At 59.9% G+C, this 11,548-nt stretch overlaps 2 protein-coding genes across 2 annotated transcripts in view; one reads left to right on the forward strand and one right to left on the reverse strand.

The window, feature by feature from the left end:
- Nucleotides 1-4,226, forward strand: part of LOC107215534 (collagen alpha-1(I) chain-like) — a 6,041-nt gene extending 1,815 nt beyond the window's left edge. The window contains exons 3-4 of the mRNA XM_015651759.1: nucleotides 1,985-2,491; nucleotides 3,303-4,226. Of these exons, the coding sequence (XP_015507245.1) occupies nucleotides 1,985-2,491; nucleotides 3,303-4,226 (1,431 nt within the window). The remainder of the gene's footprint in view (nucleotides 1-1,984; nucleotides 2,492-3,302) is intronic.
- A 27-nt stretch (nucleotides 4,227-4,253) lies between these two features.
- PTF1A (pancreas associated transcription factor 1a) lies at nucleotides 4,254-5,626 on the reverse strand. Its single transcript, XM_015615550.3, has 2 exons — nucleotides 4,930-5,626; nucleotides 4,254-4,814 (listed from the first exon to the last, which is right to left on the reverse strand). Exons 1-2 carry the CDS (start codon nucleotides 5,552-5,554, stop codon nucleotides 4,612-4,614), a joined length of 828 nt encoding a protein of 275 aa, XP_015471036.1. The 5' UTR covers nucleotides 5,555-5,626; the 3' UTR covers nucleotides 4,254-4,611.
- Between the last annotated feature and the right edge of the window lie 5,922 nt (nucleotides 5,627-11,548).

Below are 11,548 nucleotides of genomic sequence, written 5' to 3' on the forward strand. Positions count from 1 at the left end.
GGCGCGCTCGTCCCCGCCGGGCGGTCTCCGGAGAGGCCAGCGGCGGCCGGGCGCGCCTTGCCTGCAGCCGGAGCCATTCATTCCCCGCCCCTTTGTTCGCCCTGAGAGTAACGCTGTGAATTAAAAGAAATGACAATATTTCGTATCTGCTCGCCCGGCCAGGAGAAGGGCTCTTGAGCCTGGCAAAAATCAGGCGGATCATTCATCGTGCCACCCCGCACCTGTGGGCTTGGCATTGAAAACCCCGCGGACCTCTTCCTATTCAACTTAATTATTCCCCTAAGGCGCACAATGGTTGAAATGGAGCAGGTTGGAGTCTGTTTATTGGTCGTAAATGTTTTTCTGAAGATCTTCTGAATCTCATTGTTAGCTCGTTGTTTGAGGCTGCCCTCTTTCTTTCAGACGAGAGTAGCCTTGGACTTTTCAATTTTCAATCGTAACATCTGCTTAATCGTACGGATCAAAATATGGAGACACAAAACATATGTAATGGTTGATTTGTTAAATCCTGGTAATGAGTTATTAACAAGGGAAAACAATAGGGCAGGATGGTGAGAGCCTTATGGTAACAGAGTCACTTTATGCAACGCCTGACGTTTCCCTTCTTGATAAATGGAACTAAGGTCTGAGCGCCAGGTGATAGCAAGAAAATCAATGTCTTTAGGGGCCGGCACCGAGACTTTTTTTCTATGTGAAAAATTAGGAGACATAAAATTTAATTGGCTGATCAGGGGAAAGCAGTGGTCTTAAGTTTAATTGCCAGTAGGCTTAGCGAGGGAGACAAAACAAGATTTGGGCCTGTTTGTTTGCTTGCATCCCAGCGCCGAGTCCAAGTGTATCGTTGAAAATGTGTTTTATTATAACACATGTCATGCTTTACAGTTCCCATATTGTGTAAAGACAATAGTTAATGGTACATTAAAGACAAGCAAACCATGCCAACACGTCTTGGACACATTGTAAGGGCCTCTCTCTTTGCTCGCTTTAGGCAGCTGCAGTCCAGGACCCAGAAGCACAAAAAGAACAAGTTTGAAATACCAGGTGCATCCGAGAGAACCACGACAGGGATTGATATGTTATAGCCCAGGACATGAACCTAGCAATAAAGATATCATTGCGATTGTTTGCGGCTTCCACGCCATGTAAAGCCGGAGGCGCCGGAGCAGGCTGCTTTCTGGCAGCGGAGCCTCTGCCTCCCCGGGCTCCCCCGGCGCCCTCCGCCAAACCCGAGCACCTGTTGGCCAGACCCCGGCCCCGTCGTGGGAATCGCCTCCCGCCCACGCTTCCAGGTCTCGGCAGCGCGGTTTGTTGTGGAGTTATTTAGGACCATTCCCACCGGCTGCGGGATGCTTTGGAAAGCGGGAGGTTTACCAGGGGACACTCAACTGGTGTTTGTTCGACCTCGCAGCTGGTACTCGGTGCCAGCGAGAGATGCGTGAATGAAAGAGGGATGAGATCCCGGGCTCGGGAGGCTTCACGCCCCGCGCCTCGCAGGGCGCTCACCCGACTGCCGGCAGATGAGAGGCCCTGGGAACCGCGGCGGGACAGGTTCACAGTGCCCACGGCAGCCCCTGCCTGCGCACAGCTCTGCCGAGAAGTCACGCACACCTTCCCATCCCTTTGCTGGCTGTGCAAAGGAGCGGTCTGATGCTCCCCTTCCTTTGGGTGTGGGAGCTTGTTGTTTTTGGGTTTTGTTTGTTGTTTTGGTTTTTCAGGTTGGGGGTTTTTTTGTTGTTGGGGTTTAGGGTTTTTGCTTTGTTTTGTTTTTTACAGAGGATTGTCGGTTTCGGTAATTAAGTCGTGTTTACACCTGGGGCATCACGAGTGATGCTGGTTCCGGAAGCACACCGTCAGCCCGCACACCTAGAACCCGCACCTCCCTCCTGTGAGACTGCGGGAAGTGAACTGCCTGCAAGTGCCTCCTACCCCAAGCGGGGCTGAGGATTTCACCCCTGCTTTTGTTCTCTTCTCCCCTGCTTTCCAGCTCCCGCGGGGCTGCGGGCAGCGGCCGAGGGAGGCGGGACAGTCCCGGCTCCCGGGCGGGCCTCCCCCGCCTCCCCGGTCCGCCGTCGGGGCAGTGGTGGCACGGAGGGGTGGCCCCACGGGACCCGGCGCGGGGCTTCAGGAGCAGAGCGGGGGCTCTGGGAGCGGGGCAGGGAGGCGGAGAGCCGCCGCCCCCGGGGCCTCGGGGGGCAGCGCTAGAGGGTGCAGCTCCCGGCCGCGGGGAGGAGGGGACAGGCGGTTGAGAACCGGGTTTGCTTGGCTGTCAGTCACGCCTTCCCCACGCTTCTCCGTACCGCGGCGAGCCGTGTTCCCCACCAGCAAACCCCCCAAAGCTGCCGCAAAAGCTGCGAGCCGGCGTTGCGGGAGCCGCCGGGTCCCGCCGGGCCGGGGGACCTGCACAGGCGGTTCCCTCCTGCCCTGTGCGGCGGATTTTGTCGCAGGAGCGCGGCGCTGGGGTGAATGGATGATGAGTCAGTCAAAAGGAGCTGTCAGTCTCTTTGAAGATTGCGTTTAAAGGGACTTGCCAAGTCAAGACGGGAGAGTGACAAGATAGAGACCCTGGCGCTTTACATGCGAAGGCCGGCTCTTCCGCTTCATCTGCACCATACTAAAGGATGTGTTGAAGCATTGAATCACAAAAAAGTGGCACGCCAAAGAAAAGGTGCCACATAACAATGATTGTAGTGTTTTAATTGTGGGGGATCGCATCACCAAAGCCAATTGAGACGAACGAGGCTATACACAGAAGGAAACGGTACAACACTTCCATAACTTATAATTAAACTGAAGTCCGACTAACATTTGACTTTCTAATGAGTGTAATGAGATTACATGCCTGATGGAAGCATTTGTGAAAAAGCGACTTTCTGTGTTTAATGAGGTCCTAATACAGGACAAGATCGAATTATAGGTCGGCTCTTTTTCTCTCAAAGAACTCCGTTTAAGTTCAATGACACCGGTGCCGCCCGCCTGCCGACGGACGGGGCGAGGCTTGCAGCCGGTCAGCCCCGCCGCAGCCCGGAATCTCACGAAAACTGACCAAATAAATAAGCAATAACCCCCCCAGCCCAACCCCCGCCCCAGCCCAGCCTCGGCGTGTTTGTGTGTGTAAGTAGCTCCTCTAATTGCTATTGGAATAGATCCATGCCATCCGCGCTAGGGAACTAAATGTGTTTAACTAGGTTAATGCAATTAGCATGTATGCAACATATTGCTCCCACTTCGCGGTAGTTTTTTGGAGGGGGGGGGAAGGAGAGGGAGCGACGTACAGTAAATGATAAGTTGTAATTATAACTTAGCTCACCCGGGCCGTTCCCATCCGCCTGAGCACCGCGCGGGGACAGCTCTGCTACGGCCGCGGGCCGGGCTGGGCATCTGGGACTCTGCCGGGGGCTGAGCCGTCGGGGCTGAGCCGCGGGTGCCACGGGAAAATCAGCACCTGCGGCGTCCGGCCGAGCCCCCCGCCCAAGCCCCGGGCCTCCCCCCCGCTCCCGCAGGGAGCATTTGCAGCCCCCGGCCCGACCGGCCCCTGTCGCCCCCACCCCTCGGCCCCGGGCAGGTGCAGCCCAGCCGTCCCTTCCGCAGCCAGGCACGCTGAGCTGGAGCTACCAGAGCGGTTCTACCACCAGTTGCACGATGGCTTTGCCATCCCCCTATCCCCCCGCCCCAGCGGCAATCCCAGGAGGAGCGTGGGGTCTGTTTCCCAGGCGCGGCCGGGGGAAGAACCGCGGAAGACTAGGGGCAGCCGGCAGAGCCCCAAGCCTGCCCGGTCCCCAGCCTCATCCTTCCCTCCCCGGCAACTTTCAGAACGGCTTTGTACAGCTCCGGATAGCGCGCCCATTCCCATGGCGGCGGGGTCAGGGGCACAAGGCGGGGGACACACGCCCACCCTCTCAAGGTTTGTGTTTGGGGGCTCGGATCTTCCAGCTGGAAACCACAAGCAGCGCTGGGACATTGAAAGGAGGGGACCTTCTAGAGATAGACAAAGACATCAGTTGGAAGCACTTCAGGAGAGGACGTCAAAAGGGGTGGAGAGAAGGCGAAAGTGTGTCCCCGCCCGTCCCCGTCCACCCGGCGCTATAAGAGCAGCCCGAGCCGGCGATGGGGCAGTGGGGCCAGCGTGTGGGCCTAGGGTGCCACTGGGTCTCGGGGCTCACCCTGCCTGGAGGCTGGTCCAGACTTTCATTGCAAGGCTTCCTCGGGATGTGGTGGGGCTCTCCTAAGCTGCTACCAACAAATATACTGCTCCACAACGTACAATTTGGGTTTATTATTAACAAAACACAAAGAGAGTCCACGTGCGGCAATAAATTATTTTCATGGGTTCTGGCATATTTCCCCCATTAAAAAAAAAAAAAAAAAAAAAAAAAAAAAAAAAAAAAAGTGCTGGTGGAAAAAACCTATTGCATATCTTAAAAAAATCAAGATAAATTATATAAATTATATATTCAAAACAGACGATTCTACCTCATTATCACTACTTCGTAATAAATACATAAATAAAGTTGATTGCCCTTAGAGTCTGAATCTTAAATTACATTTACAATATAGGTCTCTACATACAGCATGTACAGAGCGGGAGGGGGCGGGGACCACCCGCGCGGCGCCTCACGCCACGTAGTCGAAGGGGGGCTCGTTCTCTATGTCGTTGACGGAGGGTTTGTTGTTCACCTTCCGCGGGTCCTCGGGGGTCCACACTTTGGCTGTCCGGATGATGTTTTGTTCCTTGAGCTGCTTTTCATCAGTCCACGACAGCGAGTGACCGGCCAGAGGGGGGAGTCCGTAGTCGGGGTCGCTCGGGGAGGGAGATCCTGGAGGGCAGGAGGGAAAAGGAAGGCAGGGGGTTATTGCCGGGGCCGGCATTCCTGCGGAGCGCGGTGCCGGGCCGCGCCGGGACGTACCGTGCCGGGCCGGCCCGCCACTTACTTGTGCCGCGGTGGCAGATGATGATTTTCTTGGGCTGGCTGGGGCTCTCGCTGCTGGAGCTGCGCAGCGGCAGGTCGGACTGCACCAGTTCGCTGAGGAAGTTGATGTAGCCGATGGCCAGGCGCAGCGTGTCCACCTTGGAGAGGCGCTTCTCGTAGGGCAGAGTGGGGATGTGAGAGCGCAGCCCCTCGAAGGCGTCGTTGATGGACTGCATCCGCCGCCGCTCCCGCACGTTGGCGGCCTGCCGGAGCTGCTGCAGCTCCGCCTCGGAGCGCACCCGCCGCCGCCGCTTGGCCGAGCCCAGCGCCTGGAGCCGCCCCCCGGGGGACAGCAGCGCCGCGCCCGCCGCCCCGCAGCATTCGTAGGCGAAGCCGGGCGAGGCGGGAGACGGCGGGAAGGCGGCGGCCGGCGGCGGGCAGCGGTAGCCGCCCTCGGGGTCGCCGCCGTCGCGGTAGTACTCCTGCAGCTGCCGGCTGAGGAAATCCACGTCCGGCTCCAGCAGCCCGTCCGCGGTCAGCACGTCCCGCGGGGGCGGCTCGGAGAAAAAGTCCTCCTCGTCGAAGTAGGGGGGCGAGGAGAAGGAGTCCAGCCCCCCGGGGAAGTGCTCCAGCAACACAGTCTCCATGCTGCCCCCGGTCCCGGCGCGGACGGGACGGGGCAGGGGGGCAGCCCCGCCGGGACGCGCCCGCAGCCGCTGTCGCCGGCCCGCTGGCCGAGCCGCCCCGGCGGTGGCGGGGCCGGCGGGGCCGCCTCCCCCGCCCTGCCCTGCCCTGCCCTGCCCGCCGCTGTGTGGCGGGAGGCCGGGCCGCGCCGCCGCTCTCCGGGGAGGGGCCGGAGCCGCTGGCGCCGCGGGCCGGCACGCGAGGGGTCTTATAACGACATCCCCGGGCGCGTGCCGCCGGCCGCCGCCGCCAGCCAATCAGGGCGCGCCGGGGGGGCCGGGCCGCCCGCCGGGGGACACCGCGCGCGGCCGGGGGCGGCGCCCCGCACCGGGGCGGGGGGAGAGGCACGGACCCGACGGAGCCCCCGCGGCACAGCCCGGCACCGCCCGGCACCGCCCGGCACAGCCCGGCACAGCCCGGCACAGCCCGGCACCCCTAGGCACCGCCCCGCATCGCCCGACACCGCCACAGCCGCTCGCACCGACGGGGCCCGCACGTCGGGCGAGGGGCCCCGCACCGCCTCGGCAACTCTCCCCTCGAACCGCTACCGAAACGCGCCCCTTGGCTTTCACGTAACCTCCCTCTCGGCACCGGGAAGAGTCACCCCTGCGCATCTTACCCCCAGCGTTTTTGCCGTTCTCCCGGGACCGCCAGTCCACGCCGCCAGCAGAGCCGCTGTCAGAGCGGGCATAGGAGGAATCGATGGCGCGGGTTTTTTCTTGGCGTTCGAACTGAGGACAATTCTATCGCAACATCAAAATACATCACGTCAGCTCTTGCGCTCGGCCGTGCATCGATTTTGACCTCATCGGGCCCCGTCGCGTTCTCCTTTTTCCCACTCCCACTGCCCCTCTCTGGACGATCTCGCTCGGCGGAGGCTCTGTTAATAATTCCCTAACAGACTCTCACTGATTAAAGCCTTAAAAATTCTCACTGGAGTGAAATGGATTACCCGCCAGATTAGGAGAGGATTATCTCTGTCATTAGCGCTGCAATAGTTAGTCCGGCAGAGTCTGTCGAGGTTTATCGAAAGTGACTTTCCAGCGTGCCACCAGCGCTGGCAGAGATCAAACTCCGCGTGGAAACGTACCCGGGTCTATCAGCAGAGCAAGACAGGGCCAGCTCCGGGAAGGTAATAAATGACTCGACTTCAAAGCCGCTGACATCGCCGTGATAACGGCAGGGAAACGCGTGAGTCACGGGAGGGAACAAAGAGCTTTGCAAGAACCACTTATTGGAAAGTCCCGTCTGCAGATGGACCACGCGAAAAAAACGAGAAGGGAGGGCAGAGACCTCTGAGCGAGGTCAGGAACGCGTCCACGCGTGGCCGTGGGACTGCCCCCACCGTCCCGGAAAGGGGAAGCTAAGGGAGTGTCCCGTTAGAGGGACGATGTAATGGCAATGCCGTTCCCTGCTCACGTCCACCCGCGATGCGGAACCGGGGACCTCGGAGGAGACAGGAATGAGTGCGTCCGGACTCCTGTTTCCATTCACGCCCGCCATCCCTCAATCTCTCACCACGCACAACTGTCAAGAGCCAGGCTTCTGGATGCCCATCTCCGCAGAGCTGCGGGCTGTCCCCGACACTGCCTCTACCCCAGGCTGAGCCAGCCCCGCTCCAGGGAAGCGTTCCTGCCCCAGGCAGCTGCTCCAGCTTCCTCTGCCTCGTCAGCCCTTCGCCCCTCGCGATTGTTCTCTGCACCGGCTGTCCCAAAACCTCCCGCAAGTCTTAGATGCTGTCTCACGAGTGTCGAGTGCAGGCAATAATCCCTTCCCTCGGTTCCCTGGACTGTGATCGTGTTCGTACCGCTCAGAGCTGCTGCTGCTGGCATTCCGTGCGGCCAGGGCACACGGCTGGCTTCTGCCCAGCTAGCTGCCCACCGGCGCCTGGTGGGGACCGCTCCGAGGGGCACTGAGCACGGCGGCCGGGAGGCCCCTCGGCATTCCCAGCCTCAGCTTGGCAGAGGCTTCGATCGCCCTCGGATCATTCTTCCCGAGCAAAGCTGTCCCGTTGAGCCGAAAGACCCACCTGGGAGAACAAGCACAGATTCGGCACCGCACGAACAGAGATGTTTTCCCTCCCCCGCCCTGGGGGTCGCGCTGCCCCCTTTCACTGCGGGCATCCCTGTCCCTCCCTTGCCCTCCTCAACGCTGGCTGGGTTAAATACTTGGGCACCCCACGGCAGCTGGGTGTGAGGCGCTGGTGGGAGGGCAGGGACCTGTCGTGCTCAGCCCTTGAGGCTGCTGTGGGGGCTGGAGAGTCCGGGAGAGCCCACGGCCACCCCGGCTGCCCCACGGCCCCCCAGGAGCCGCCAGCTCATCCACAGCCGGTCCCACAGCTGCACTGCTCTGCTGAGGGGCGGTCCCCGAGTTTCGTGTCACGTCCAGCAGCCCGGGCTCCAAGTCTGTGCAGATCCGGGGAACAGGGGCTCAGCTCGCGGTCCCTCTTGTTCCGCTGGGACACACTTGAATGAGAGCCTGGTCTTTCCCCACTTTGGCCCCGTGCAACGCAGAAGAATCTCCTTTTTCAAAAGCAAATGGACTTGAGTGCAGCTAGGGAACGATTGCTACGGGTGGAGCACCATAGCCAGAAGCACAAGTATAAATCTAACACATACCGTGCATCCCTCTCAAATCCATCTCACACCGCAAAACACACGGAAATTGAAGAAAGCAAACCCCTAGCAACACTGAGGTGATTTCGGGGGAATTTCCTGGCCACAGAGCTGGATCTGTTCCCTCCCTTGCATGCCCAAAGAGTCATCACCCATGGCGTGGTGAGTCTTTGCTCCTGCCACATTCTGGCTGGAGTCGGACACTTGAAAGCCGATGAGCAAACCATGTCGAGCAGCCCGTGACACCACTGCTCCCGCTCGAGACACGCAGACTCACACGCACACATTCATAGCCCACCTTGCAATGTTTCCCTAGGTCAGGCAGGCTTAGTGCCTTCAAATGCTGTAGGGGAGTAACATCCCCAAATAGGCTGTTTTCCCCAAAACCTCTGCCACCAGCTTTCTCCCAGAGCAGCATTTTGGCCACGGTGTGTCCCTGTCCTCGAGAGCGTGACAAGGCGCCAGAGTACCTCTCGTTAATACAGTGGTAAAGCATCTTCCTGACAGCCTTAACTGAAGTCTTAAGGGGTAAGAAAGAGAAGAAGAGGATCTCTCTTGTTTACCCAAGCGCAAGATGTTCCCAGTTCTGGATAGCCCAGTTCATTTACCATGCCAGTCTTTACCCCTTTCGCAGGGCCGCCGGCGCCGCTTCAGCTCTGGCGCACGGTAGTACCGCATAGCCGGGGAGAGCCCTGCAGCATTCGGATGTGAGTGTCATACTGTAGAAGGTGGCACGACATCACAGGGCCACGAAACTCAGGCAGGTAGTCTGGGAAGTCAGTCTGTGAGGTCTGTCTGTCCTTGAGAGGCAGCTCCGTCAGGACCGATGGCGAAGGGAGCATGTTGCAAAGGGAAGCGGAGGGATATTTTGAGAACTCACTGTTTCCAAACTGTTGGGGGCTCAGAGCTTGCCGTGAAACCGGTCAGACCTAGCATATGGTTGGAAAATTTGGGAGCACTGCTCCAGGGAGGAAAGGGATACAAGGAGAACCCCACGACAGGCACGGCTAGCTCTCTACCTGTGCTCTGGGGTGCGCAGGCAATGGCACATCGCTCCCCGGCTCCTCAGCGCTCGATGCGACACCCGACAGAAGCGATTTCCTCGCTATGCCAAACTCAGCCCTCGCCCCTGCGTCAGCGGTGGCTTTAAAGTTGAGTAATTCCAATTTTGTACATTTGCCTTTGGGAGATGAGTACCGTCCCCGAAAGAACCGCCTGAAGTGCAGAAAGGTTCCTCTCGGGTTGCTTAAGATATTACAGAGGGAAATGTGCAAAAACCAGAAACATGTACAAACGGAGCCTGGTCCGTGGCACCGCACTTGGGCCACTGCCGCCTGTGTCGCAAACTGCCTTGCTTCCATATTTGTCCAGCACGAATGTCTCACCTGGCCCCGTTCTGCTCTCGGGAAGGACACCTTGCACCACTCTCCAGCAATGAAAATGTATGAACAGCGCTTGACACTTCGTCACTTCTATTCACCGAGGGCAGTAACAAGTGTTAAGGGGAGGGGGAAGGGGGTGGGTGGCAGTGAACCACACGCCAAAGGCGCGTCGCCTTGCCCTTAGAGTCAATGACCACACGAGAAGCCTAGCTGGCAGCCACCTTTACGGGAACCAGGACTCGCCAAAGGTGCAGGGATGAGGCGGGACATGGAGCCATGCAGGACTGCCTGAGGAGTCTGGTCCACCAGAACTCACTCCCGACCCTCCGCGGGACCACGCAAAGCCGCAGGGACAATAAGGAGAGGGCACAAACCTTGCGCTGAAGGGACCCGGAGCGCACTCTGCCCTGGCTCTGCCTGGCTCTGTGCACGCCCCGGCCCCGCAAAGCAAGCCCTTATCAAGAGATGGGGCCCGACCCTGGCTCGAGAAGACGGCACAGATCTCATCCGTGGGCGGGGCCCCCAGCGCCACTGAGAGTCCACAGAGGCTCTTCTCTACGGCAAGAAATGCGCCTGGTTCGCCGCCACCAATCACTTCCCGCTGGTAGCGAGGTTTCCCCTCGAGGTGTCCTGGACCCGGAACTGGGACGGGAAGCGGGGACAGTAACTCGCCCCGGACGGGCTGCAAAGCGCACGGCCTCCTGCTATGCTCTGCACTTTGTGTGACAGGATGCCAGTCCCGGCTCACTGAGTGCTCCTCGGCTCCTCGGCAGAGCCCGAGGGTTAGGGTCCTGGCGGGCTTTGCACCTCCCAGGGCTCTGCCCCTATCCCCGCGAACACCTTGGCACAGCCGTATCCTGGCCGTCTCAGCGGCGGTAGCGTCTCCCCTGGCTCCTGTTCCACGCAGGAACACGGCACCACGCGTTGTTCCTCAGCCCCTCCGCCGCGGGACGAGCCGCAAGGCGAGAAGCGGCAGCGCTCGTCCTTTCCGCGCAGCCGGAACCCCCGCGGGCCGTGGGGGAAGAAGCTGCCGGACCCCGCTGCCTTCGGGTCGCCCCAACCCATAAGTGCCCACTTCCACTTTCTGCCACGTTTCACCCAACAGCTGGGAAACGGAAAATGGATAACAGGTGGCCTTAAAGGGGCAGCAGTCCGAGGTGAAAGGGAGAGACAGGTGAGGGGCGAGATCCGCACCGCCTTTTTGTCCAGAGTCGTGTGAAGTAGCTCCAAGCTCATGTGATATTCCAGAATAACGAATCCTGTTTGCTAAAACTGAGGCAAACCCCCAGATCCCCAGAAGTGCCCAGGTGTGTTTGCTTTCCCATCCAACTCTTATTCCTATATTACCCGCACAATTTTCCTGACTTCTGTTGTTGATCCAATACCCTTCAAGGGGTTCATACCACAGGTATGGGAAGACCAGTCAGGAGAGTTCCACCTTGGGGCATTGTGTTTTTCATGGCAATAAACTTTTCCACAACTTTCCTGATCTGAAGATGAGGCTCGGAGTCCCGCATGCCAGCAGGCACCAGGCAGGTCTGAGCTGCCAGGTGCTGGAGACCCAAAACCACTTTGCAGAGGCGTCTGCGGGAGCTCATTTGCTTCCCGCGGGCCAGCAGAACCTCACCACCCCACAGCTCCGCCGGGCTTTGTAGCCCAAGCATCCCTGGAGGCAGGTGCCCGGGACCCGGGCGGCTTTCCTGGAGCGGGGACTGGCCCGGGGGGTGCGGAGGAAGCAGACCAGGCCGCGGAGAGCCCCCTCCCCCAGCACGTGAAGCCCATAAATAAGGCGAGGAAAAGCTCTCCCCCCTCGGCGGCGCTACCGGGGCGAGCGCGGCGCGGCGGGACGGCGGCCCTACAAAGGCGGCGGGGCGGCCCGGGGCCCTCGCCCGCCCGGCGGAGGAGGCGGCACCTGCAGCCGGGGTCGGCCCGGCTGCGCGCCCTCCCCTCCGGGCCGCTA

Source organism: Parus major, chromosome 2 (genome assembly GCF_001522545.3).
Source record: "Parus major isolate Abel chromosome 2, Parus_major1.1, whole genome shotgun sequence".
Taxonomy (NCBI): Eukaryota; Metazoa; Chordata; class Aves; order Passeriformes; family Paridae; genus Parus; species Parus major.

What these genes read in the sequence shown, in the direction of transcription:
- PTF1A (XM_015615550.3), bottom strand. Translation starts at nt 5,554, where the DNA reads ATGGAGACTGTGTTGCTGGAGCACTTCCCCGGGGGGCTGGACTCCTTC. An exon ending in CATCTGCCACCGCGGCACAA is followed by an intron (nt 4,815 to 4,929) that starts GTAAGTGGCGGG and finishes CCTGCCCTCCAG; the next exon opens with GATCTCCCTCCCCGAGCGAC.